This window comes from Chlamydotis macqueenii, chromosome W (assembly GCF_036417535.1).
Source record: "Chlamydotis macqueenii isolate bChlMac1 chromosome W, bChlMac1.mat, whole genome shotgun sequence".
Lineage (NCBI taxonomy): Eukaryota > Metazoa > Chordata > Aves > Otidiformes > Otididae > Chlamydotis > Chlamydotis macqueenii.
In genome coordinates this window covers 33,241,960-33,268,676 of record NC_141592.1, presented here as the reverse complement: position 1 = coordinate 33,268,676, position 26,717 = coordinate 33,241,960, and the positions used below count along the sequence as shown (strand labels likewise).

Sequence of the window (26,717 nt, the reverse complement as noted above, 5' to 3'; positions counted from 1 at the left end):
TCGCAGCATCCCCTGTGGCAAACTCTATTCCTTCTTGTAGGCATCTCCTCAGTCTTCAGTAATGGAAGAATTCTGCCTAGGAGTAAGAGTAGCTTGGTGTGGCTAAAAAGATCCCCGTAAGAGTACAAATGTGTTTACATGAGGAATTTGCTGCTGAGCAAACGGATTGGTGGAAATTCAAGGTGTACTAGTTGACATGTGGAACTTCTTTTTGGATGCCAAGTGCATTTTTGCTGTTAGGCTCTGCACATGCCACAGAGAACTGTACTGAACTTCAGTAACACAACTTGAGGCATGTATGGAAAGTTGGGGGGCATGATATGGAGAAGAAGGTGAGAGAAAGCATTTGGGGTTTTTCCTTGGCCTCATCAGATTAATGATTCTTAGGGGTATGAATGAGTGAGTGAGTATCACTGTGGGGAGTTTCTGCAAAATCATTTGACTGATGGAAGTGTAAAGTAAACTAGTTAAGTGTGAATGTTCTTTTTGGGTGCCAAGTACCACTTTGCTGCTAATCTTAATTTACTTCTAGTGCAAATGGAAAAGGCACCATAACTGACAAAAAAAAAAGTCTATATCTACAGGAAGAGTGTTTTACTTTATAGGGTTTCTTCTTCAGACAAGCTGTAGAAAAGTCAGAAATAAGTCCCTGACCCAAAAAGAAGAGATTTCTTTAAAAAGAGTAGGCTTTAAGTTTGAATCATTTAGTTTTGTGCAAGTGGGAAGCACTTTCAACCTTGTGATGGAAAGTGTCTTGAGGGTTATTAGAGGAGGCTGCAGCTTAGGTAGTAGTTTTAAAGCGGAAGATAGAGTGCTGGGAAGGAAGATTGAAGCAGGGGTAGGGAGAAGCAGTGGCAAAGTGTGGGGCTGGAAGCAGGTTGTTCAATGTTGAGCGGTTGATTTGGCTTGTTAATCACAAATATTCATTTTAATTTTTTTTTTCCGTAATTTACAGTGCTGTTACAGAATCATAGAACCATAGAATGGTTTGGGTTGGAAGGGACCTTCAAAGGCCATCTAGTCCAACCCCCCTGCAAGGAGCAGGGACATCTCCAACCAGATCAGGTTGCTCAGAGCCTCATCCAGCCTGGCCTGGAACGTTTCCAGGGATGGGGCCTCCACCACCTCTCTGGGCAACCTGTTCCAGTGTTCTACCACCCTCAGTGTAAAACATTTTTTTTCCTAATATCTAATCTGAATCTACCTCCCTCTATTTTGAAACCATCGGGGTGGTTCAAGTCCCCCATGAGGACCAGGGCTTGTGACCGCGAGGCTGCTCCTATCTGCTTGTAGAGGGCCTCATCTGCTCTGTCCTCCTGGCCAGGTGGCCTGTTGCAAACCCCCACCATAACGTTCCCTGTCCGTCCCCTAGAGAGCCACACCCCCTCCTCCTCTCCCCTGCCTGTCCTTCCTAAAAAGCCTGTACCCCTCCATGTTGACGCTCCAGTCGTACGAGTCGTCCCACCACGTCTCCATGGTGCCAACAAGGTCGTCGCCCTGTTCGTGTGCACACATCTCCAGCTCTTCCTGTTTGTTCCCCATGCTGCGTGCATTGGTATAGAGACACTTCAGCTGGGCCCCCGACAAAGCCGACTTGCTGGCTGGAGCGACAGGGGTGCTATTGGACCACAGTTTAGGTTCATTTGCACTTATCTGCGATCCTTCCTCAGCTTCTAGACCCTCAGTGCTGGCACTGGCGCCATGCTGACAGCAGTGGGCTGGACTGTGCTCCCCCTCCCCCAGCAGCACTAGTTTAAAGCCCTCCGGACGAGCCTGGCAAGTCTTTGGCCAAGCACATGGACATGTTAGTTACAAATCAACAGTCCCAGTAATAAGTAAGTTACTAATGTGGAGTTACTAAAGATGTGAATGATGGTGATGTATATGGATGGAAATCCATAAAGCCTGCAGTGGACTAATGAAAGATGTCACGTAAGAGTATATGCAGAGGAAGAGTAGGATGGAAATCCCTCTTTTTATTCCTCGTTACTCAGTCCCATTTTTCTTTCATCTAAAAAGAAAGAAAAGAAAATTAGCTCATACTAGCTACTTGGAAAATTACACTAAAACCGAGATAACTGGCCAAGTACCTGGAGAAACAAAACCAATTTATTTATCAAAATGTTTTCTAAAGATGTCATGCAAATATAAACTCTGTGTGGAGATCTGAGTATTTACTAAGTATTTCCTCGTTAAGTCAGTGCTGGGAAAGGACCAACATCAATGTTTTCAATTAAAAAGAAATACACTATTTGTTTCCAAAATGTAGTTGTCCCCAATACGTATTCTGAAAGTACTCTAGACCCTCTTGTCCTGAATTGTTGCAAGTGACAGAGGAATCTCAGTAGCCTGAATGAAAGGTGTTTCTAGGTGCGCCATCATGTAATCCTATAGAAAAGCTAGCTGGTTCTGTGGAGGTAAAATTTAGTGTTGTTGGCTGAAATAAAAAAAGAGTAAAGGGTGAATCTTTAATTACATCATTTGGTGAATCTTAAATTACATTTAAATGTAATTGTATTCCAAATAATTCAACATCAATTTTCCTGCATCCTAATTTTTATAGAAGTAATGTACAACTGAAAGACAAAGAAGGGAAGGTAGAGTGTTAATAAATGACAATAATAAACTCAGCAACAGGATGAAGGGTTGTGTTCAGTATTTAAAAAGAGTAAATGCACAGAATGTGTTCATAAGTAGGAGTAACAGACAAATGTTTAAATTAAATGTCAGTAAAATATCCCAAGTATTATTTTATACAGGATCAGTCTCCCAGAGGTGGTAGGGGAAACTCAAGAATTGTGCTTGATTTGTCCGAGCTCTTTTTGTGTTTGTTTTAGTGGACTCTGAGCTCTGTTGTCAGAGTTCTGACACCAACACGATGTTTGTCTTTTACATAGGCAGGCCTTGCTCTAACTGATGAGAGATAAATTTAAGCAGGGCAAGTACTAGAATATATTTATTTAAAGAAGAAATATCAGGAAGGGATCCTGCACTGGTCAGGGGAAGGGAAGGAAAACCAACTGTTTCTCTAAATACTGCTGCTCATTGGGCTTTTCCTCCTTTCCAAAATTTCTGTGAAAATTCTTGTATTAGTGTAGAAATGTAAGGTGGTGTAGTAATTTTGCTGTGCTCAAATACGATTATTAGTTATTTTTCAAGTGCCTTGATATTTTGCAGCATGTAGAAACCTCCTGGTTAGGGGCCGTTTGGTAAAATGTGAGCACAAGATGTTTCAGGCAACTCTGTATTGCTCCACAGAGCCAACACAGAGCGGATGTTACCTTACTGAAGACCTGCCAAATGATTTTGGATTCCAAGGTATAAACCCCCTCTCTTCCCCACTATTTGTATATCTTTATGGTAGGCCTTTTTGCCTCACTGGATTAGTGTCATTCAACCCTCCTCTGCCCAAGATGCTGCTTCGTAAAGGTGTACAAAAGAATGCACTAATGTAGTGATGGCATTAGTACAAACTGGATTTGATGCTCAGGGGGCTTGTTTCAGAATGAATGTGTCTCAGAGGGTTCCTGGTTAAGTAAAAGGAGATGATTAAAACGGTAGTTCTTTTGCTTTTATACTTGATCAAATGTGATGGTAGCAGGAACTTTACTACTGGTGTTTTCTTTGCTTGCGGTTATGTAGTTTAAATGAAAGCTCTGATTGTTGCTGGGTTAACCTTCCCTATGCTTGTGCTGGTGGGCAAGGCCTTCAGTCCATTTATTGCTCTTGCATGTCTGTGCCTGCTGTTTCCTATGGAAGGGATCAGGTTTTTGCCTCCATAGCATCGTTTCCTGTAGTTTTCCATTGCCACATGCTGTGGACTGCACATTGTTCTCCAGAGTTTGCCAAATAAACATTGCCACAAGTTACAGGAAGAAGAGTTTTGCAACTACAGTGGAAGCTTATTGACTCTGTTGCTGCCATTATATGAATTATATATGTTGTAAAATAAAATTTCTCTATCGGGAAGGGACTGGGGTTGTTCTGCCCTGAGGAGAGAGTTAACAGGTTGGAAAGGAGCATTCAGAGGCATAGCTTGGGTCTGGAATTTGAATATGTTGAAAGTAGGATTATGGATGTTGGAGCAGATGTTGTGGTTGTGTTTTGTTCAGGCTCTGTATGAATTTGTACATGAAGCTGGGAGATCCCATGGGAGGGCTGAGTAACCTCTCACTGTCATTGGGGACATAGGAGGAAGTTCTTCCAGTGTTTGGGATTAATCACTGGTTGCAGATGTGTGTTCATGCAAATTATATCTGGTACTATAGTGGCTAAGAAATTCCCGAAATCAGAAATTAAAGGGGGGGGTGTGACCCCAAACCTCCTGAACTTTTAAATTTGCAGACCAATTTTCTGGAGCTTCCCATGTTTCCAACCACCATCTCCTCACTTTGTGTTCCACTAATAATGAAAACAGGATTGCTTATAAAGCAGAAGGGTTGAAATATGACGTTGTGCTTTTAGCTTGTGACTGTTTTCTTTCCTTCCTCAAATTACAATAGGAGCGTGGAAAAACTCAATAGAAGAATGGACAGCAGAAGACTGGAATGAAGATGTAAGTGTACCTTGTTGGATAGACCAATTACTTATTTACCCTTTTCAGAGTTTGTGTTATCTTCAAAAACTAAATGTTCAAAGTAATACTTTGCTGTGTGCATGCAATGATATTTCTTACTGTGTTTCTTGCTGTAATTTCTGTTTAAAATATATGTATTTGGATAAGCTTATGCTTTAAACAAAATTGAATCAAGAAATATTAATTTATTTTTCTGGGTGGACAATACATAATAAAATTTTAAGTTTTATCCCAAATTTAGTATTTGTGAGTTAGAGTTCTCCGCTGCTCAATGCTGCTGATTAACTGCATACTTCCACATACTACTGTGTAGGAATTTAAAGCCATATTATCACAAGACTTTTATGTAATTTAGTGTTGAAGCTTACTGTCAACTTTAGACTCCTCATTTGATGCTTTTTGTTTGAAATCTGCATAATTGTTCCACTTAGTCCACTTCATGTTCATAATATTTTAAAAAAAGGAGCTAGTAGTATGCTGAAGTTAGCACTTAATTGCTTCATTCCTGTTGTTTCATCATGATATGTTGTCTAAAGTACTAAAATAACTTTGATTCTCATTCTTTATCAGGCAAGAGGTGTCTTCATGTCTGCAAAATATTTGGTATTTGTCATAATCACATGTGAAAATCACATTTGTGATTTTAAGTTTTCAGTTATTGTATTAAAGCTTAAGTAGCTCAGAAAACAAATGAAGCAGCAAGAAATGTGGAAAGGAAAACTTAGCTTTTAAGAAGTTTTTCATCTTTTATAGCAACATCCATTATTTCACGTTTATCTTCAGAAGAGTAAGAGATTGTCTCAGAAGTCATCCCTTTTGCTGCCTCCTGTAGAGTGATATGTCAGTGTTATTCCTAGAAATGTGTGAATGTGTCGTTACAGCAGATATGAGAACTCTGTCCTTACATAGTGAGAGGGCTATGTCTTTCAAGGAAATTAAAAGAAACTCTTAAATTCAAAGGTTTTTTGTATCAGTTACTGCCATCAATTGCTAGCATCTTTTTTAAACCTGTCCTCTATTTCTGCAGTATATGCTAGAAATGGGCTAAGGATAGTGAAAATTTCTGGCCTTGTTTCTCACCCCTGTTTGATGCTGGTACAATAGAGCATTTGTAGTATGGGAGAGGTGTTGAGCATTGCTGACTAGGGATGGAATTTTTAAAAATTAATTATTAAACCTGAGTAATTTGCTCATAAAAATAAATAAAGGAAAAATTGAATTGTCTGATTTAAAAATAGAAGCATAAGAATACAGCTTGTGCCATTCAGTGTAGTAGAAAATAGGTCCACTTCAAATAAATCTGATCTTGGTCTTTAAGTAAATACAAGTTATCTGTGAAGATAGTATGTCCTTGTAAGATATGTGATCTACATCTTTTGCTCTAAAAATAATTACATGCTATCACAAAATACATTAGGTGGGTTAAAGTCTACCTTGCAAACTTCAGCAAATAAATCTTCTGCAGGAGGACCATTACTGAACATGGGCATTTCTAGGAGGGCTGTAAAGGAATCCAGTCCCAGGCTAGATACCATCTTGTGTCTTTATTAATGATTTGGACGTAAAAATAAAATCACTGCTGAATAAAATGTTTTAGAAATTAAAAAATTATTGGAATGGGAATTAAAAGTAAGCAAATCATGTAGAGAAATCTGGACATCTGCTAGACTTTACCTGTTCCAATACAAAATGCTTTAATATAGCCAAGTGCCCATTTGTTTTATAGGAATAAAGGCACACCTACAGAACAAGGGGCTGTTTTCTGGAAAGCAACAACTGAAAAATTTTCAGGATTGTAGTGGAAGATGAAAATAAGAACGGCTCAACATGATCTCCTAAAGGGCTGTCGTAGTTCAGCCCCAACCGGGACCAGACTACGCAGTCTCTCTCTCACTCCCCCCCCACCCTCCAAGAGAACAGGGGGAGAATTGGTAAACAAAAGAAAACCAGGAAAAAAAAAAAACAAACACCACATGGGTTGAGATTGAACAAAAAGTAAATTTAACAGTAATGACAGAAGAAAACAAAACAGCAATGCAATACAAATACAGTACAAAGGCTCACAACAAAGCTCCACACCCAGTTTCTTCCCAGGTAGCAGGAGGCTCCCCTCAGCACCCTCCTCACTGATACACTGAGCATGGTGTCCCATGGCATGGCACAGCCCTTGGGCTAATTTGGGTAAATTAACCCCAGCTGTTGGCTAATTAGTTAACTATCCCAGCTGGGTGCCCCAGCCATGGGGGCCACCAGCTCCAGTTCTCCTCCCAGCTCAGGTGAATGCTAACTCTGTCCTAGCCAGAACCAGGACAAGGGCTGATGCTGTGGCAAAAAAAAAAAAAAAAGCTATTGTAGTCTTTTTGCCTGTGGGCACTTTTCCCTGCCTCTTAATCATTCTTGATTTGTATTTCTGTATGTGGACTCGCCTGAACTTGATTCTGCATTCAATTATTCATTACTTTTACAAAACAAAAGTTGTGGAAAATAGCTGAAAATTATTTACTGATAGAAGATGTGCTTGAGACTGAGGAGAGTTTTAGTTTACTGAATCTTAAAATGTTACTTTATTAGCATATAATGGGCTGTGGTTTTAGTCTAGTAGATGAAGGCATAATATGAACTTATGGCTGGAAAATGGAGCTGTGCATTTAAATGTATAATAAACAATTCAAGCAGCATGACTAATAATTAAAACAACCAAGGAAGCTGATGTATTTGCTGTCTGCAAATAAAAACTAGTTTGTTTTTTTTTTTCTGAATAATATTTTTTTTAACGTGCTGTTCTCTCTAGTCAGATAGATGTTACAAGCAGGTGAGTGAAATTTAATGTTGTTTGATCTGAGAAGGATTAGATTTTTGAGAGTGTTTCCTTTACCAGAAGCAGCATGAGAACTTGTTTTAATTTCTTTAACTTTAGTACATCATGTCAAAGCAGTAATAAGGCTTTGTTATTTCTGATTTATTGATGTTGAGTTTTTGTGAGGATGCTGGAGTATGTTTTCCTGTTCTCCTCACCTATCAACTGGCCATAGGAGCTGGTAGCTAGTTGTTAAAATATATTGTCTGTTTGGTGATTGGAGAATGATTTTTATCATAGGAACAGGAGCTGAAAAGCACAGGCATTTCACTGCAGATGGAGGAAATACCCTTGTGAGGCCAACTTTTTCAAATGGTTCACAACCATTCATTCAGTTCTGGGAAAATGCCAGAGCCTCAGAGAAAGATTTGCAAGTGTAGTGTATGGTGAGCATAAATAACCTTGTTAGGAGCCAATAGTACTACTTCTAAGAAATACTAAATACATCTGTATAATAAAACTCTTCAGCTACTGCTGCACAAAGTATGTGTTTTGACAAATGCCATAATCCCAGCAGACTTGTGAATTAGGTGCTTGATTGGAGCTTGTGGCAGTGAGTTTGTCTCGGGGTGTAGTTTAAACTTCCGTGTAGCTGAGCTGGTAACTGGAGACTTTTGTTTTGCATGTTGGTTCACTTGAGAACATTTCCTCTCGTATGTCAAGCGTGCTTTTGCGTTGTTACAAACATCCTAAGGCTCCTTGATTTGCTTAGTTTTCAAGATTCATCAGTGTTTTGTCCACAGTTAGTCTTATCCTGGGTTATGTGAGCATAAGAAACTGTTGACATTACAAATAATTTAATATTTAACTAAGGGAGTGCAGACTCTAGGCTGCTGCTCGTGCCATTAGCTGACCTCCTTGTGCCATATAATGCAGCAGTCTCATAACACTACAAAAAGTACAGTACGCATTGTTCTAAAATAACACGTACAGGGCTAGGGGAAAGGGCTGAACAATAGAGGAACAGCTTTTTTAATTGGAAATATGCTTGAGCTGAATCTTCTTTCTTTGTCTTGGTCAGTACATACAGTTGTGGGCTGGCAGCATTATGCATAGGATAGAGTTGTGTTCCAGAAAGATAGGATTAAAATATGTTGTATTGGCAGCAAGGGAAGGTAAGGAAATGGAGGGAGGAACTGTAGTGATACTCATTTTTTTCATGACACAGTGTGTTGCACATAAGCGGGTGCTAGGAGAGTACATGAAACATTTTAACTTTGCCTCTGAATGGTAATTGCTCCCAGTCAGCCCTTCTGTGTCCTGTTTAAATCAACAGTGTTTTATAGGAGAATCCCAGTCAGATGACCATGTTCAGGGATATACATGTTTTCAGTAGAGCTGCCTGTGGGATGGCAGATGAAATTGGCTCATGTCTGTGATGTCCTTTAAATTGGGCTGCTAGCAATGTATGCAATTAAAAATGCATAATTTCCTGGAAGAGCTGTGTTGAAATGGCACATTTTAAAGAGATCCTTTGTGAGTGTTTGAATAGGTCAGTTATTCTTTAGTCTAAATACAAAGCTACACCAAAGTAGTTAATAGTGATTTTGTGCAAATTTAATTTAAAATATGTGCATATCCTTAACCTAACCTGTACTGGCTAAAGACCTATTCTGGTTTGCAAGTATTCCTGTCAATAGAAATTAATTAGCTCTAGGTAGTTGTAGCTGTTTAACTACTATTTTTTTAAAAAATACAAGCTTTAAAGAAAAACTCCACCAAACCAAAACACAAACAGCAGCAAACAAGCAACCCCCTTTCCCACCAAAACCCCAACCAACCAGCACCCTCCCCAGCTACCTGTGCAAGTATCTGTCTTTATTGTAACAGTATGGTGAAAGCAGTACAGTTTTTTTTTTCTGCTCTGGATAGTCTCACTGCTTATACTAGTATAAGCAATTACATGGTTCTCCCTTTATTATTGTTTTCAAACTCATGCTCACAGAGCAATCAGTTTAAGATGTTATTGCAGCCCCTTAGCAGAAATTCCAAGAAGGAACCACAAATGCTAGTTCACTGTACGTACCTGAGTGCAAACCTGCCTCTGCTGGTGATGTGAACTGAAATGTCGAACACGGGGATACATGAAATGAGTGAGTGGGAGCAGTGCAATGTGTTAAGACTTCTGCAACAAGTTTTATCAGAGCTGCTCTATGGAGTCCTAAATTATGTCTGCACAAGGTATCTTTACAGTGGTGATATATCAGCTCTCACCTTAATTAGTTTCTACTGGTATATTTTTCAGTTAAACTATTGTCCAAACTGTGATGTAGTTACATTGGTATACCATTGTGTATGTTCAGTAGATCAAATATCCTAACGCTTTAATTAAATCTGTACTTGATTCTGTGAAGAAGACTTTGCTGAAGTTTGACTACATGGTGGTGTTTTTTTAAGCAGAGCTGCAGCATAACTGGTTGTAATGGTAGTTTGACTTTACTTTTATCTGAATGTACGTGGCCAAGATGGAATTTCTGCAGATGTCACAGCAGTGAAGCGTGAGTATGTGTACGATTAAAATACCTTCCCCCACCCCCTCACTCTTTTTCAGCTTTCTGAAACAAAAGTCTTTACTGCTTCCTCTGTTCCAGCTGAGAATCATGTGACTCCTGGGCAAAGGTAAGCTCTTCTTCCACCATTGCCCTATACCTTAAAAACCTGCTTGGTGAAGCAACATTGCTTGCATGTTTAAAATGTTGAATAAAACACAGGGCAGCCCTGGTCAGAGATTGGTCAAGCTAATTTTTGAAACTGGGAAAGCGTTGCTTGCAAATCATTGGTTTTATGGATTCCTGTGTTACTTATTATTGACTATGGCTGTGGAGCCAAACTTACCAAATCCACGAGCGTAATACTGAGAAGACCCTGTCTTCTGCACAGGGACTGCTTACAGGCAGGAACAAAAGTAACTGGGAAGCAAAGTTTGTGTTCTGGTTTTGTTTAGTGAAGGGGGGCCTAAGGTGGCAGCTTCTGTAGGAAACTGCTAGAAGTTGCTCCCTTTTGTTTAGTGGAGTCAGCCGGGCCTAGGGTGGACCTGCTGCTGGCCAGGGCCGAGCCAATTGGTAGCAGAATGTTCCCTGATAACGCCTCTGAGATAACGTATTTAAGAAGGGGAAAACAGGGGAAAAAAAAAAAAAAAAAAAAAAAGAGAAGATGTGAAGCAGCTGAGCGAGGGGTAGAGAGAGGGAGGCGTGAGCCTCATGGGCCTTGCAGGCCTCACCCTCTGGCCTCCCACCGGGCAGCCGACTGGGCCCAACTCGGCCCGGCCTGGCTGCAAGAAGTGGAGAGGAGATGAGAAGTGAATAAGATGTAAAAAGGATCCTGAGAGACATCTACCAGCCTGTTGTGAGGAACGGCTGCAGATGCCAAGGTCAGTGAAGAAGGAGGTGGAGGAGTAATGCTGCTCCTGGCCAAGATTCCCCTGCAGCCTGTGGTGATGACCATGGTGGAGCAGGCTGTCCCCCTGCAGCCCATGGAGGTCCACGGAGGGGCAGAGATCCACCTGCAGCCTGTGGAGGACCCCACGCCAGAGCAGGTGGAGGCCTGAAGGAGGCTGTGGCCCATGGAGGGCCTGCTGGGACAGCTGTTCTAGAGGGACTACACCCCGTGGAAGAGATGACCCACGCCGGAGCAGTTTCAGGAAGGACTGTGGCCCGTGGGAGGGACCCCACGCTGGAGCAGGGGAGGAATGTGAGGAGTTCTTCCCCCGACAATGACACAGCAGCATTTAACAACGTGTGATGAACTGACCGCAACCCCCATTCCCTTTCCCCCCCTCCCCTGTGCCGCTCAGGAGGGGAGATAGTAGAGATAATGTTAAGCTTGGGAAGAGGGAGGGGTGGGGGGAGGTTATCTTGTTCCCTGTCTCATTCTCCTGCTAGTTTTAGTAATAAATGAATAGTTTTCCCCAAGTGGAGTCTGTTTTGACCGTAACGGTAACTTTAAGGATTTCTCCCTGTCCTTATCTCAAACCTTGAGCCGTTTTCCTTATATTTTCTCTCCCTGTTCTCTGGGAGGGTGGGGGGAGTGAGAGAGAGACTGCGTAGTCTGGTCCCAGTCGGGGCTGAGCTACGACAGTTTGCTACTGTTGAAAAGGAAGCTCTGGATTTGCTGTCCAGAAAATGGAGAGCCTGCCCCTGTAGATACAGAAAATGTTAAAAACGTAGTGCTTTGACACTAACAGAAAATTTACCTTGTCAAGAAGTTGAATTTCCTGGCAAGCATTACAATTACTTGCCTGAACTGATGATACAGAGTTCGGATAGAGAACCAAAAATGGCAGTTGCTGTCTTCCTTTGCTTGCCTTCGCCTTCACCGAATGCCTGGCCAATGATGTTGTGGAGTCAGTTTGCCCACATTAGCCTGAGGCCCTAGGAGAGCAGATTAAAGTTGTGTGATGAGGACTTTGGTAGTTGGATAGCATGAGATCTGAAAAACAGATGGTCTAAAGGTCCTAATCGTCTTGACACAGCTGTACTGCTGTTCTCCAGACTGCAGCAAAATTTTCCTTATAACATGAATGTGATCTGGAGGAGGCATGGTGTCAGTTGGTCTACACTTTATATCCCTTTCCTTCTTAAAGGTGATATACTCACATGTTCATTGTTCTAATGCAAATATTATTCCAGTGGATGTCCCTCAAATTATGTTAGAAAATATTGTAGTTAATCAACTCAAATACTGGTGTGTTGTTTTTTGAATTTGTTTGGTTTGTATTGTTTTTTTTTTTTCTCGCCATAAGAAAGATGAAAGATTTGGGCACTAAGAAATCTATATGCCAGTGAAAGTGCTGGAAGCAGCTCTTCAGCCCTAGCCTGAAGTATATTTAGGATAAACTTAAGTCAGAATTCTTGGAGTAGATGTCTTTTATTGTCTGAATGCTTTGCTTTTCCTACAATAAACTTGTGCTAAACATGTGGTAGGGGTTAGTAAGCCATGCTAAATGTAAGAAAATTCATTTTTCTCATTCTGCTCAGGTATGTGTGGTTGAATAATTTTGGATATGTGGCTACTATCTGACAAACTTAGCTTTTATTTCTACTGCACTTGTGACTTCCATGTCATCACATATTCACTGAATTGCTGCATGTGTGACTTTATTCTTTACTGTCCTCATACCCACCCTATACAGAGGTAGAACTTGGATCCCTTGCTCTTTTTAAAGGGATAGTGTGATATACAGAGAATGCGAATTATCAATATATATAGTGGGCTTGCAGGCAGGATCCACTTAAATATAACATATCTTTTATGACTTGTCTCCGGTTACTTGGCTATATTAATCATATAGGTTACTTATGTGATACACGATGTAATAAATTTGATAATGTTTGAAAAGAATGCAAAGATAATTTAAATTGTAACTGTAGTGGAAAGTTTCAGCTAGCAGAACACTACTTTCTGGCAACAACCTCTATTCTGCCTCTTTTTGTATGGCAGACAACAATATTTGAAAAGACTCTTAATCAGTAATAATTCTGTTGCCAGTATGGAAGCTTTAGTGTTGTTAGTGCTTTCTTCAGTTTCAATGCAGCCTAATCATCATGTTTATTCTAGCCAAACTTTGCTTTTTCTTACAGCATTGATTTGGTAACACTGCTTCAAAAGCCTGTGACTTCTACCCAAGAGACAGAAGGCGACTCATTTGAGGCTCCCCAGCAGCAGACCTTTGGTCAAGCCCTAGTCTTCACAAATTCTCAGCATAGCACCCAGATGGCATCAGGAACTGGCAGCTCCAGTGCTGTGAACTCATATTCTCCTCAAAGTCTGGTAAAATTATCTTATGCTTTCTAAATATTCTCCATGAGTAACTATTTCAGGTTAAACAACTTTTCCAGTAGTGGTCATTTCATTAAATGTTTCAGTATTTGTAAAATTCAGGTTGCAAATGTTGGAGGAATGGAATTAAGAATTCTATTCCTTCCATTTACACACGCACAAAAAAGGATTACTTTTTTCTGGTTTTGCCAAGTAGTTGTTTCTCAGTTTACACGAAGTACTTGTTTTAATTTTTGAGTAGAGAGCAGATGCATTTACTGCATGCTGATTTAGGATGAAATAATGTGTTTATAGTGAAGAGTTCTATGCCAGAAAACTATGTGTTATTTCCAAGCACGTCTGACTGCTTTTTGTGGAAACCTGACTATTTCTGTATCAATTATGAGGACTTGAAATTGGGCACTTATATTTATTCTCTGAAAATCAATTCAACTATTAGTAAATATATGCTATTTTGAGATGCATGAATTCAAGTATATCAGTATTGTTGCAATCACAGTGGTGGAAGTTGTATCAGTGATAACCAGAGCATATCAGTCCATATGCTACAACTGCTGAATTTTCTATTGATCATTTATTAGTAATTGTCCTGGTTCTGGCCAGGATAGAGTTAATATTTACCTGAGCTGGGTGGGGAACTGAAGCTGGTAGCCCCTATGGCTGGGATAGTTAACTAATTAGCTAACAGCTGGGGTTAATTTACCCAAATTAGCCAAAGGGCTATTCCATCCCATCTGACATCATGCTCAGTATATAAGTGAGGAGAGTGCTGAAGGGAGGTCCTCCTAGTTGGAAGAGACTGGATGTGGAGATCTGTTGTGAGCTATTGTACTGTATTTGTGTTCCATCACTCTATTGTTTTCTTCTGTCATTACTGTTAAATTTACTTTTTGTTCAATCTCAACCCGCGTGTTTTTTTTTTTTTTTTTCCTGGTTTTCTTTTGTTTGTCAAATCTCCTCCTATTCTCTTGGAGAGTGGGGGGAGTGAGAGAGAGACTGCGTAGTCTGGTCCCTGTTGGGGCTGAACTACGACAGTAATCTAGGGCTGAAGAGGCTTTAGTTGCTGCCAAATAGCAATTGTAGTCATTGACCCTATGGTTCAAATTGTTTATGAAATACTTAACTCCGCTCCTTACCCTCTTCTTTTTTGTCTTTTGGTAGTCTGCAGTTCTTTGTTCTGGCTTTGGAGAACTTGAATCCTCTAAATTGGCAAACTCTACTGGATCCCAAATCTTGGACCAATTGAAATCTCCAGGATTGGGTCAATTTACCTCTCAACAAAACAATAGTAGCTCTTCCACAACTGCCACATCATCCTGGGATCTAAAACCACCCATTACTCAGTCCTCAGTCCTTAGTCAGTTTGGTAAGTGCTTTGACATAGCTTTCTCTCTCTATTAGCCTGTAATATTTCTTAATGCCAATGACAGATTTAAATAGCCTTAATGAAAGACTTTTTCTAAAAAATGTAATCCCAATAATAAAATTGGTTACAACACTGAGTTACACTTACTTGCTGGTGGTAGACATCGCGAGTATATCACAGATTAAGTTTTGATAGACTTAAGCCTATCCATAAATATAATTGCATCTTTAGGAGTTGAGCCTTCATGTAATGACATCTTTGATTTAATGTGCTAGAATATTAAAGTGGAACTTCGCTGTGACTTTTTCTCAACAAATCCTGGAAAATACTTATTTTCATTGTGCCTGTGCTACTTCTAGCTGAGTATAAGGTTGTACCGTATTTTGCCTTTTTTCCCCAGTTTTTTCTCTTCTATTACATGAATTTGAATGAATACTGTATAATTTCTTCATAATATGCATCACATCTCGGCATTCTTCTCCTAGTGTGAAGTCTACACGTGCTGAGAATGATGGAGGTTACCCATTTTGTCTATTGATAATTGTATGGAATTTTTAATTAATTGAGTAAAATTAGTAGAAACAGTGAAAGTGACGCAAACTTGGGTTGTTTTTTTTTTTTTTTTTTTTGCAGTGTAGTCCCTAGCAATATTCCACTGTGAAAAGTGATAACTCTTTGTTGTAGTTCAGCCCCGATCGGGACCAGACTACGCAGTCTCTCTCTCACTCCCCCCACCCTCCCAGAGAACAGGGAGAGATGATATAAGGAAAGAAAGGCTCAACGTTTGAGATAAGGACAGGGAGAGATCCTTAAAGTTACCGTCATGGGCAAAACAGACTCCACTTGGGGAAAACTATTCATTTATTACTACAAACAGCAGGAGAATGAGACAGAGAACAAGATAACCTCCCCCCACCCCTCCCTCTTCCCAGGCTTAACATTATCTCTACTGCCTTCCCCTCCCCGAGCAGCACAGGGGGGAAGAGGGAATGGGGGTTGCGGTCAGTTCATCACGCGTTGTTTTACGCCGCTGCTTCATCGTCGGGGAAAGAACTCCTCACATTCCTCCCCTGCTCCATTGTGGGGTCCCTCCCACAGGCCACAGTCCTTTGTGGAACTGCTCTGGCGTGGGTCATCTCTTCCACAGGGTGCAGTCCCTCCAGAACAGCTGTCCCAGCGGGCCCTCCACAGGCCACAGCCTCCTTCAGGCATCCATCTCCCCTGGCGTGGGGTCCTCCACGGGCTGCAGGTGGATCTCTGCTCCTCCGTGGACCTCCATGGGCTGCAGGGGGACAGCCTGCTCCACCATGGCTGCAGGGGAATCTTGGCCAGGAGCTGCATTACTCCTCCCCCTCCTTCTTCACTGACCTTGGCGTCTGCAGCCGTTCCTCTCTCAAGAAAAATTCTTCACAACAGGCTGGCAGACGCCTCTCAGGATCCTTTTTACATCTCATTCACTTCTCATCTCCTCTCCACTTCTTGCAGCCGGGCTGGGCCGAGTTGGGCCCAGTCGGCTGCCTGGCAGGAGGCCAGATGGTGAGGCCTGCAAGGCCCATGAGGCTCGCGCCTCCCTCTCTCTGCCCCTGCTCTGCTTCTTCACATCATCTCTCTTTTCTTTTCTTTTTTTTTGTTGGTTTTTTTTTTTTTTTTCTCCTGTTTTCCCCTTCTTAAATACATTAACGCAGAGGCATTGTCAGGGAACATTCTGCTACCAATTGGCTCAGCCTTGGCCAGCAGCAGGTCTGCCCTAGGCCCGGCCGAGTGCACTGAACAAAGGGGAGCGACTTCTAGCAGTTTCCTACAGAAGCTACCACCTTAGGCCCCCCCTCACTAAACAAAACCAGAACACTCTTCTGTCTCATGTGTATGTGTAGATGTTTCCAGATAGATAAGCGGCCAATTTGATAGCAGTTATAATCTTTTACACACAACTTACATAAATTTTAAGTTGCTTTCAAATGCACTTTACCAGCTGAATAAAAAAGGCTTCGCATTGCAAATGCTGTGAATCTCTTATGGTTGACCAGTGCTCTGAGCCACTCCCTGGCTTTTAGTGTCTGAAAAATATGAATGGGGAAGACTTGGAAAAAAAGCTGTCAGTGTCCAGCATATCTTGACTTTCAGCCAGATTGAGATGGTAGATGACTTTGTATTTGTGTTGACCATCTCCTTTGTAGGAAATCCTAGCTCATAATACCTCTGAATTGCAACTGCAGATCTCTTGGAAGTAATCACAATTTATGGGCACAGTTAATTGCAGTGAAACTTAGTGTTTGATAAAATTATCCATAACATTTTTGAGGCTTAATATGTGATAATATTATGTGACTGTATGGATAGATTTGTTTTCATATTTTTGAAGAAAGCTAAATAATGCTTGCCCACAACTGTTTATTTAGAGAATATAAAATATTGGCATTGTTGCAGTGGTGATGTTCAATGTGAAACTGTGATGTCTGAAAGGGACTTGCACATGCTGTGAAATCGTAAGTGTTGAGTGTGTCAGATCACCCAGATTTTTTCATAAAGAGTAGAAGTGTGAAGAGCAGAGTTTAATGCTTTAATTTTGATACTTCTTTTTCTCAACACTGACCAGACTTTAAATCCCAGCCTGAACCATCCCCAGTTCTGAGCCAGCTGACCCAGCGACAGCAACAACAAACACAGGCAGTTCCTTTTCCTCCTCCTGGGCTGGAGTCCTTCTCCTCCCAGGTAAAACTCCGCGAGTCATCACCAGTAGACACTGCTACAGCTGTTAGCAAAATGTTACAGCTCCCCACTGTATCTATGGATAACCAGGCAGTGACTGCCCATCAAACCCAGCAGAAACAGATAAAACCACCAAAACGGAGGATAACTCCAGCATCCAAGGTGGGTAATTGAGTGGTGGCTTGTCCTTAGTAAACATATAAGCATAACAAAAGCTTGTGTCAGAAATACTGTGGCCAGCAGGAGTAGGGAAGTGATCATCCCTCTGTACTCAGCACTGGTGAGGCCGCACCTCTAATACTGTGTTCAGTTTTGGGCTCCTCAGTACAAGAAAGACACTGAGGTGCTGGAGCATGTCCAAAGAAGGGCAAGGAAGCTGGTGAAGGGTCTAGAGCACAAGTCTTATGAGGAGTGGCTGAGGGAACTGGGATTGTTTAGTCTGGAGGAAAGGAGGCTGAGGGGAGACCTTATTGCTCTCTACAGCTACCTGAAAGGAGGTTATAGTGAGGTGGGTGTCAGTCTCTTTTCCTGGATAACAAGTGAAAGGATGAGAGGAAAGAGAAAATGGCCTCAAGTTGTGCCAAGGGAGGTTTAGATTGGATATGAGGAAAAATTTCTTCACCAAAAGGGTTGTCAAGCATTGGAATAGACTGCCCAGGGAACTGGTGGAGTCACCATTCCTGGAGGTATTTGAGAGATGTGGTGCTTAGGGACATGGTTTAGTGGTGGACTTGGCAGCGTTAGGTTTATGGTTGGACTTGATCTTATAGATCTTTTCCAAACCAAATGATTTTGTGATTCTTTTCTATATGTAAGTTGCTAGGGAGGAGAACAAAGACCATGATATATTTTTTGTTTATAAAGCAGGAAATTCTAAGCTGGATAGTTTTTAGGTTCAAAATACAGTGATGTCTTTTCCAAGCACATATCTGATTGCCCTGTGTGGAAAATGACTGTTGTTGAGTGATTTTGGATGGACTTAGTAGCCACAAGACGAATGTTGGCTGAAGGAGGATGGACATGGATGTCACTTTGATATTGTAGAATAGTATGGCTTACTCTTTGAACTCCAGTTCAGGGCACAGAATCAATGAATTAATTTCAGGTTATATTAATGTAGTTAATTTATGTGATGTGAACTGGAGGATTGTCGCAGATCTAGTTAGCAGAAGCAGCCTGTAGTTAAGGGAGGAAAGGATATTCAGTTACTAATACCTTTAATACAGAGAGTGCATGTAAAAAATTTTTACTTTTTTATCCTCCTTTAAGATTCCTGCCTCTGCAGTGGAGATGCCTGGATCAGCAGATGTGACAGGGTTAAATGTTCAGTTTGGAGCTCTGGAGTTTGGATCAGAGCCTGCACTCCCAGAGTTTGGATCAACTTCAAGCAGTGAGAATACCAGCCAGGCAACCAACAATAGCTTGTACTCAAAATCTGTAAAGTACGTGTGAGTTCCCCTTGTGCATTCTTACATGTCTTCTTTAGGGGGTCAAATCTGTGCCAAAAATATCAAGGCATAGTTACCATGTATTGTGAGGGGGAACAGGATGACTTGTAAGGCTGTTTTCTGTGGATGGCATCTACAAAGAGAAATTTATTTTCCAATGAGAGTCAAAATCTCCCTTGATGAGTCGATGTGATGCTGGAGATGACGTGAATGTAAATAACTCTATGATAAGCTACCCTTTATAAAATTACTTTCTTGTGTTTAATTGTCCTGATTTTCAAATTTGTTGAAGGGTTTGTACCTCACAACCTGAATTTTTATGCTTTTGATCCAAGAGAGAAGACCCTTGTACCGTGTATGTGTGTCAGTAGATTGGCACCAGATTACAGACCTGATGCTTCTGTGGGATGAGAAAAGAAGCCAGGCTTTCAGTAGGCAGAAGCTCTTGCTGAAATGCTAAAATAGCCAATGATAAATACCAATGTACCAGTAACCAATATTTTTCTTCCTTAGTTATTAAAAAATTGATTTCAGTAAAAAGCTTCCTGAAGTTAATTCAGAAATACTAGTAAAAATGAACTTTCACATTCATTACTAGTTCTATAAATTATTTAAGCTGTTTAGACAGTAAAACACTTGCATATTTTAACATATTTTTTTCCTCTTATAGTTCATTCTTTTAGACTGTGCCTGTAGCATTAGAATTTCATTGTAAAAAGAGACTATTTCTCATCATATACCAGACTTGATGGATCTAGCTGTTTAAAAAAGAGATATTATGATCATTCATTTATCCTTTGAGAAGGTGGAAATAACATAACTGAAAAGTGCTTGTGTGTAAACTCTTGTTTTGGTTGGGCTGACAGGAGGAAGGTGAATGGTGCTTAGTGTAGCTGATGGTTTTGAAGCAGTGATTACTGGGGACCAAAGCAAAACTATATATTTTTTTCATTATTAGATTTTTCTAGTATAAATAATGTAGATTTGACTGCATGTTTAAGGTAGTTCTAGATAACTGTATAGGAGCTGATATTTTCATGAAGGTGTTTGAGATGTTTACCAGGATGATAAATAATTTTTACTTTTTCCAGTGATCCTTTGAATACCTCTTTGCCAATGTCCAATACAGTACAGGAGTCCACCTACACAAGCTCTGCCATTACTTCTTCCAGTCTGACCTGCTCATCCCAGAGCACTAGCCCAATAACAACTTCCTCCTATGACCAGACTTCTGTGCATAGTAGAATAGCATACCAAAGCTCCATGGCTCCATCTGAATCAACCCCTGTTGCAGTTATGGTGAGTGGATTTCAGAATTTAGACCTTGAAAAAGGTGAAATATTCTTATTTGTGTTATACTTGTATTACCCTGCTATGTTAATACTGTTAACCAAGCTAAGTGGCATTTTTGATTCCTAAGCCTACCCTGTTATTTGGTTTTGCTTTTCCTATTGCGTAGCTGGTTTTGGCCATACTATATTTAGCATATAAGTGCCTCTGACTTTATGGGTTATATAATTTTAAATTACCGTTTGACCTTTTTTTCTTAGTAACACTTAACGTTCTACTTGAGTTTCCTTCCCTGAAACTTGGCTTTTAAAAAAGGAACTATCTCTGTATGTAAATATTAGTCATGGTATTTTGCCATAACTTGACAGTTTTTATCCAAAGGTATATTATTTATTAAATGTATATGACGCCTAGCAAATGGATCCCAAACTGTTTGTGGCCCCTCCAGCATTACTCTTTTATTGGATTTAAAGACTATTGGAAACTAGTTTCATGTTTTAAAAAGCATAGTGAGAGGTCTAATCTAGGACAGAGAGGATATCAAAAGAGATACTCTCTTTGTATATGGAATGTAGGTTTGTTTTAAGAGAATTTATTAAATGTTTAAGGAAACTGTGAGAGTTTGTAAGTTTACTTACTTCTGGCCTTTGTTATGTAATGGCTCAGTCACACTTGTCTTCTGCACTAGCTCATATGTACTGGTGAGGATCAAGCGTAGACTGTCCACTTCTGTACTCCAGCGTTATCAAAAAAACAACTGGTGCTTCTCAAGTCTTATCTTTCAATGGAAAAAAAATTGGCGTCTCTGTGTAACTTGGATAGTTAAAATTGAGAGTTGTATTAGATCAAAAGCACAACCATTTCCTGTATGTTAATGCAATTCTTTCTTTTATATCGATGTGAGCCTGAAGTTTGTTATATACAGTACATGGGAAGGTCTCCTGCTGATGGATGTAGTATGGGCAGTGTATGGGAATCTGTATGTTAAGGACACCTTGCACTTGAGACAACTATTATGTGGTTTTGTTAAAGGCAATGAAAAGTTACTTTTCTGCCTTTTTTGTCTATCAATTTAGAATTAATAGAATTTTGCATGAAGCGTGTTCAATGTGTGATTCAGTTTTAAAATGTAATATACCTCTAAGATGATTTATTCATTCACTTCTCCTTTATTTACAGAACGGGCACAGCAGTATTAGAACACAGGCAACTCTTGACAGTAAGTTTACAAAGCTTGGTTGTGCACAGGACTTTCAGATCTTTCCTTACTACTTGCTGTGCACAGAACTCTAGCAGTGTGTCCTGGTCCTGGCTAGGACAGAGTTAGCATTCACCTGAGCTGGGAGGAGAACTGGAGCTGGTGGCCCCTATGGCTGGGGCACCCAGCTGGGATAGTTAACTAATTAGCCAACAGCTGGGGTTAATTTACCCAAATTAGCCAAAGGGCTGTGCCATGCCATGGGACACCATGCTCAGTGTATCAGTGAGGAGGGTGCTGAGGGGAGCCTCCTGCTACCTGGGAAGGAACTGGGTGTGGAGCTTTGTTGTGAGCCTTTGTACTGTATTTGTATTGCATCGCTGTTTTGTTTTCTTCTGTTATTGCTCTTAAATTTATTTTTCCTCCTTGTTTCATCTCAACCCACATGTTTTTGCTGGTTTTCTTTTGTTTACCAATTCTCCCTTCTGTCCCATTGGAGGGGGGAGGGGAGGGAGTGAGAGAGAGACTGTGTAGTCTGGTCCTGATCAGGGCTGAACTACGACATAGTGACATATGGTTTAAGGTTTTATATTGTTTTTACTGACCTAATTTTTGGCTGATCCATTTGAGTTTATTTTGTACTTGCATAGGATATACTGCTTGCTTCTTGACTAAAACTGAAGTATGGAAGCAGCCCTTATTAAATCTATAAACCTAAGCACTCTTAGAATTAGAGAAGCTACTTTGCTTCTGCTTTTCCTTTGGAATTTATCTGTCAAAAACTATTTAATATAAAATTTAAAATTAATACAAAATTTCTTAGCAATTCTTCCAGTTCTCAGTTGGGAAGCTGCAAATAGCATTTAGCTGTAATGAAACAAAGTCCCATTCTTTGAATGCACCTCTCTCACTGTGTATAGAGCTACTTAGCCTTGTTACAAGCCTGGGGGGAATAAGGGTGACTAACATGCTCCCTCTGCCGGGTAACTTGCTGCCTTGCAGTGGAGAAACAATAACACAGTACTGGCTCTGATACAGGCCTTACTGTTATCTTCATCTTGGCCTGTTTCCAGTGTGGTATTTTACTTGTAGCACCCCTACAGCACTCTTTCTGGAGTTAAATTAATTAAAGTATAATATTCACTCTTCTGACCTTCATGTACTTCTCTGTGGAAGTTTCAAGGGCAGCAGTGTGAATTAACACTTTTGGAATTCTAACACTTCAATTTTAGGTCTATCTTCCTCCAAAACATCTCTTCAGGTAGGTCAATAGTGGGACTTTTTTTGTACTTCTGAGTAGAAAGAAGCTGAATATTCAGACCTGTAAACAGTGTTTTGTTAGTGCCAACTACAATTTAAATGTGCAAGAGGAGTGTATATGCCCAAACAGTTACCACTTAAAAGATTGTTATATATAAAGGCAACCTTTCAAGTGGAAAACTTTCTTACTCTCATGTACAGAATTAGTAAACAATTTATGAAATTCACTACAGGATTTGTCTTTTTGCTGTGGAAAACAAAGATCTGAGAATTCCTAATATTTTTCTAATAGCTTTATTAGTTCCTTTTTCTATGCCAGTTCTTTTCTGAGAACACTTTTCATTTTTTCTGTATCTCAAGCACATAAACTGGAATCAGTCTTCTTCCATGTATCTATTTAATGCATCCAAACTGTTTTGAAATTCTTTCTTCTTAATATTTGAAGTGCTGACCTTTTCCCTTCTGTATGTGCTGCTAATATTCTTAGTTGCTAATCTCTTCATCTTTGCTACTGTTGTCCTTTAATATCTAGATCTCAAGCTCCTTAAACTCTTAGGTCAAAGCATGACTGGTGTGTTATAATTCTGACCATCCTACTTGTCTTGTGGGTTTCTTTGTCTTGCACATCGTGTTTTCATAGAATAGTTTGGGTTGGAATTTCCTTCTTTGTTGTCAGTTACCCTCATACTTATTGCTAAGGCCAAGACCTCTTGATTTGTGTTTGCATAGCACCCAGTCCAGCAACCTGACTTGGGTCAATTAGTGAGGAAACCAAACCAATAATGTGAGAGAACTGTGATTTGTAACTTCCAAGCGTGTATCTGACTTTTGTTTGGTGACCATTCTAAAACTGTCTTCACATGCATTGCAAGTTACTGATGATCCACTGGGTAGTGGTCTCTGGTGTGATGGCCCAGCAGAAGGCAGGGCTCAACTCTCTCTCTGAGTTTTATTGGTGGGTGAGTGCCTCTAATTCTTTGTATTATATTTGCAGGAGAAGAAATAAGTGTAGGAACAGCTGGGAATTATGTTGGCCTATAGAGTTGTTTAGTGTCTTATTACAGTGTAGTGAGCCTTTGGAAAGGCACATCTATGGTAAGCAGATTTTACTCTGCATAGCCTAAAAAGTAATATTAAAGCTCAAAACTTTTTGTTATCTAGGTCAAATGAAGTAAGTCAGTATTTGACAACTCTTTAGCCATTAAAAATACTTGAAGTTATGCTCAATTGTGGCCTTTTATTGTAGCTTCTTTTATTCTACTGCATTACACATTTGACTGAGTACTCCAAACTGATAAGTTTTATGTGCCCTTGTACTGCAGTGATCTAAGTCTCAATCATCAAAGGTGCTGTGTAGATTAGAATGAAGAAACAGAGCTGTAGGTAAAAGCAGATTTGTACAATGCCTTGAAAAGCACAGATTACTTTGACATAACAAAATGGAAGGAATTTTAAAATGATGATTGACTTGTGAGCTAGTAATCCAGATAGTGGGAAGTGAAGTGTAGAAAACTGGAGTTTACTACACATGTAGCAGTGAAAATTATAAATCTATTGTAGGTAAAGAGCTTAAAGGGAAAAAATGATAGTTCTGTTGCTGTTTGAATTTTCCTTAATAGCTGGGTTGTTTGATACTCTTACTGGTTCTTAATGGTCAGGTTTCTGTAAACCAAGGGGAGAGTAATACTGTGTTCCTGAATCCAGGCTGGGTTGTCAGATATGTTGGAATTTGTCTTTGAAAGCCTCTTTTTAACTTATTGCAGCTACTTCATCAGTTCCAGCGCCTAAGACAGAGCCTTCTCCCTCAATACCTTCTGCTGGTTCTCTGCCGAGCGTGGTATCCACCACTGCTTCGCTTCTGCCTTCAGCATCGCAGCACGTGGCAACATTGCCCTGCTTGCCTCAGTCCAGTGATTTGGCCAGCAGCTCGCTTTCCCAGTTAAGCAGGTATGGTAGGAGTTGTGATAAACTGAAAGGAGTTCAATTTTGTGGAAAGGACAAACATGAGGGTGATAGCATAAGGGGGCTATCAGATGCTAGGGGTCCCTTTTCTGACATTAACTAGAATTAGGAGAGAGATTCAGAAGAGAACAGTGCCTCTTAATGACAGAGCAGCTGCTGCCCTCAAGTTTTCGTGGTGTATAAACAACTTTGTGTTTCAAGGGACTCTTGACTTCAATCATGCCAGCTAAATTAGCTAAATTGATCCCTCTCATTTGTTTTCCCTACTTTGTCTACAGTGCCTGCTGTTTGTTTAGTGTTGTATGTTTGAAATTATTCCTTAACAGTTTACTTCTTGGCTAATTTTGAAATACTATAGTTTCATTTATATGTGTATTTCTGTTGTTGGGCAGATACCAAGTGCCGTGAAAAGGTGATGCCTGAATTCCAAGTATGTCTGACTTAGTTGTCCTGGCGGCTCTTGTCTGTGTCTCTGCCATAGGTCAGATGGTGAATTAAGGCTTATTAGAAGAGCTAGGGAGCATGGGTGAGGGCATGGTTTAAAACTGTATGTTGGACTGAAGTATTTCTTTCCTTGCTGCCTGAAGTGGTGTTATTGTAGTTCCTGCAGATGGGGAACTGTTTTAAAGAATCGAAGTAAAATTAATCTATGAAACTGCTAAGATTTATTCTGGTCCCATACCTTGAAGAGCTGTCAGAAGTGTTTGCCCTTAAATTAGGGCATATAATTTAACCTACAGCTTTGTTATGAAAACTGCTGTATTTTCTTGTGACTGTTTCCATAGAGAATACTAAAATATTTGTTATGGTTAGGATCTCTCTTGCTTCTAATTTCACACGAGAAGGGGCTTTTTGAGACAAAACCATGCATATTTTTAATGACTTTGTTTTGTTTGTTCATTGTTCGTTCTGTTTATTTCATACTGTACTGTAAGTTACATTCTTGACCTTGAATGTAAGGTATAACTTTCGTCAGTGTAAATGTTTGAGAACTGGTTTCAGTCACCTTTCAGGGAGACATTTAAAGATTGGATTACAGATGAATGTCAGTGCTACTGTTACTGACAAAAGTTCAGAGGCCTGGTCAGCTAGGGAAAAAAGGTAGTGGTAAAGCAGAATTACTTCCTAAAACAGTTATCTGCAGATGTTTTTCAGCAGAGGATTCTTTATTTTCATATTGTACAGTGTATATATAAAACTGAACTGATAGTTCTGACTCATCTTTTCAAAAAGGAAATGTCTTTTGGTGGAGTGTAGTGATATGAACTGGCCTTGATTAAACTGCCAGATTTTGGAACTTTCACAGATGCTCTTCATTTACTGGGTGGGTTTGTTTTTGTTTGTGTGTGGTTTTGTTTGTGTGTGTGTGTGTTTGGTTTTTTGAGGGTGTGTTGTCGTGGTTTTGTTTAGTAGGGGGGGGCCTAAGGTGGTAGCTTCTGTAGGAAACTGCTAGAAGTCGCTCCCCTTTGTTCAGGGGACTTGGCCAGGCCTAGGGCGGACCCACTGCTGGCCAAGGCCGAGCCGATTGGTAGCAGAATGTCTCGTGATAATGCCTCTGCGATAACGTATTTAAGAATGGGAAAACAGGAAAAAGAGAGAGGAGAGAAGATATGAAGAAGCTGAGTGGGGGCAGAGGCGCAGAGGGGGAGGCGCAGGCCTCATGGGCCTTGCAGGCCTCACCCTCTGGCCTCTCGCCAGGTGGCCGACTGGGCCCAACTCGGTCCGGCCCGGCTGCAAGAAGTGGAGAGGAGATGAGAAGTGAATAAGATGTAAAAAAGATCCTGAGAGACATCTACCAGCCTGTTGTGAGGAACGGCTGCAGACGCCAAGGTCAGTTCAGAAGGAGGGGGAGGAGTAATGCGGCTCCTGGCCAAGATTCCCCTGCAGCCTGTGGTGATGACCATGGTGGAGCAGGTTGTCCCCCTGCAGCCCATGGAGGTCCACGGAGGAGCAGAGATCCACTTGGAGCCCGTGAAGGACCCCGTACCGGGGGAGGTGGATGCCTGAAGGAGGCTGTGGCCCGTGGAGGGCCCGCTGGGGCAGCTGTTCTAGAGGGACTGCACCCGTGGAAGAGACGACCCACGCCGGAGCAGTTCCACGAAGGACTGTGGCCTGTGGGAGGGACCCCACGATGGAGCAGGGGAGGAATGTGAGGAGTTCTTCCCCCGACCATGAAGCAGCGGCGTGAAACAACGTGTGATGAACTGACTGCAACCCCCATTCCCTCTTCCCCCCTGTGCCACTCGGGAGGGGAAGGAGGTAGAGATAATGTT

At 40.8% G+C, this 26,717-nt stretch overlaps 1 protein-coding gene and 1 non-coding gene across 5 annotated transcripts in view; both read left to right on the top strand.

The window, feature by feature from the left end:
• The window catches only part of LOC104479353 (ubiquitin-associated protein 2-like), an 84,167-nt gene that overhangs the window by 29,180 nt on the left and 28,270 nt on the right, over nt 1–26,717 (top strand). For 2 of the 4 annotated variants that reach the window (XM_086769736.1, XM_086769735.1), the window contains exons 8-16: nt 4,503–4,555; nt 9,985–10,052; nt 13,013–13,202; nt 14,373–14,577; nt 17,174–17,448; nt 18,556–18,728; nt 19,826–20,033; nt 21,204–21,243; nt 24,246–24,429. In XM_086769736.1, coding sequence (XP_086625862.1) covers nt 4,503–4,555; nt 9,985–10,052; nt 13,013–13,202; nt 14,373–14,577; nt 17,174–17,448; nt 18,556–18,728; nt 19,826–20,033; nt 21,204–21,243; nt 24,246–24,429 — 1,396 coding nt within the window. Of the gene's footprint in view, nt 1–3,258; nt 3,319–4,502; nt 4,556–9,984; nt 10,053–13,012; nt 13,203–14,372; nt 14,578–17,173; nt 17,449–18,555; nt 18,735–19,825; nt 20,034–21,203; nt 21,244–24,245; nt 24,430–26,717 lie in introns of all 4 variants that reach the window. The other 2 variants (XM_086769733.1, XM_086769734.1) reach the window with 2 other exon arrangements.
• On the top strand, nt 18,180–18,261 carry LOC147596648 (small nucleolar RNA SNORD121A). Its single transcript, XR_015261379.1, has one exon. It is a non-coding gene; the product is annotated as a small nucleolar RNA SNORD121A (small nucleolar RNA).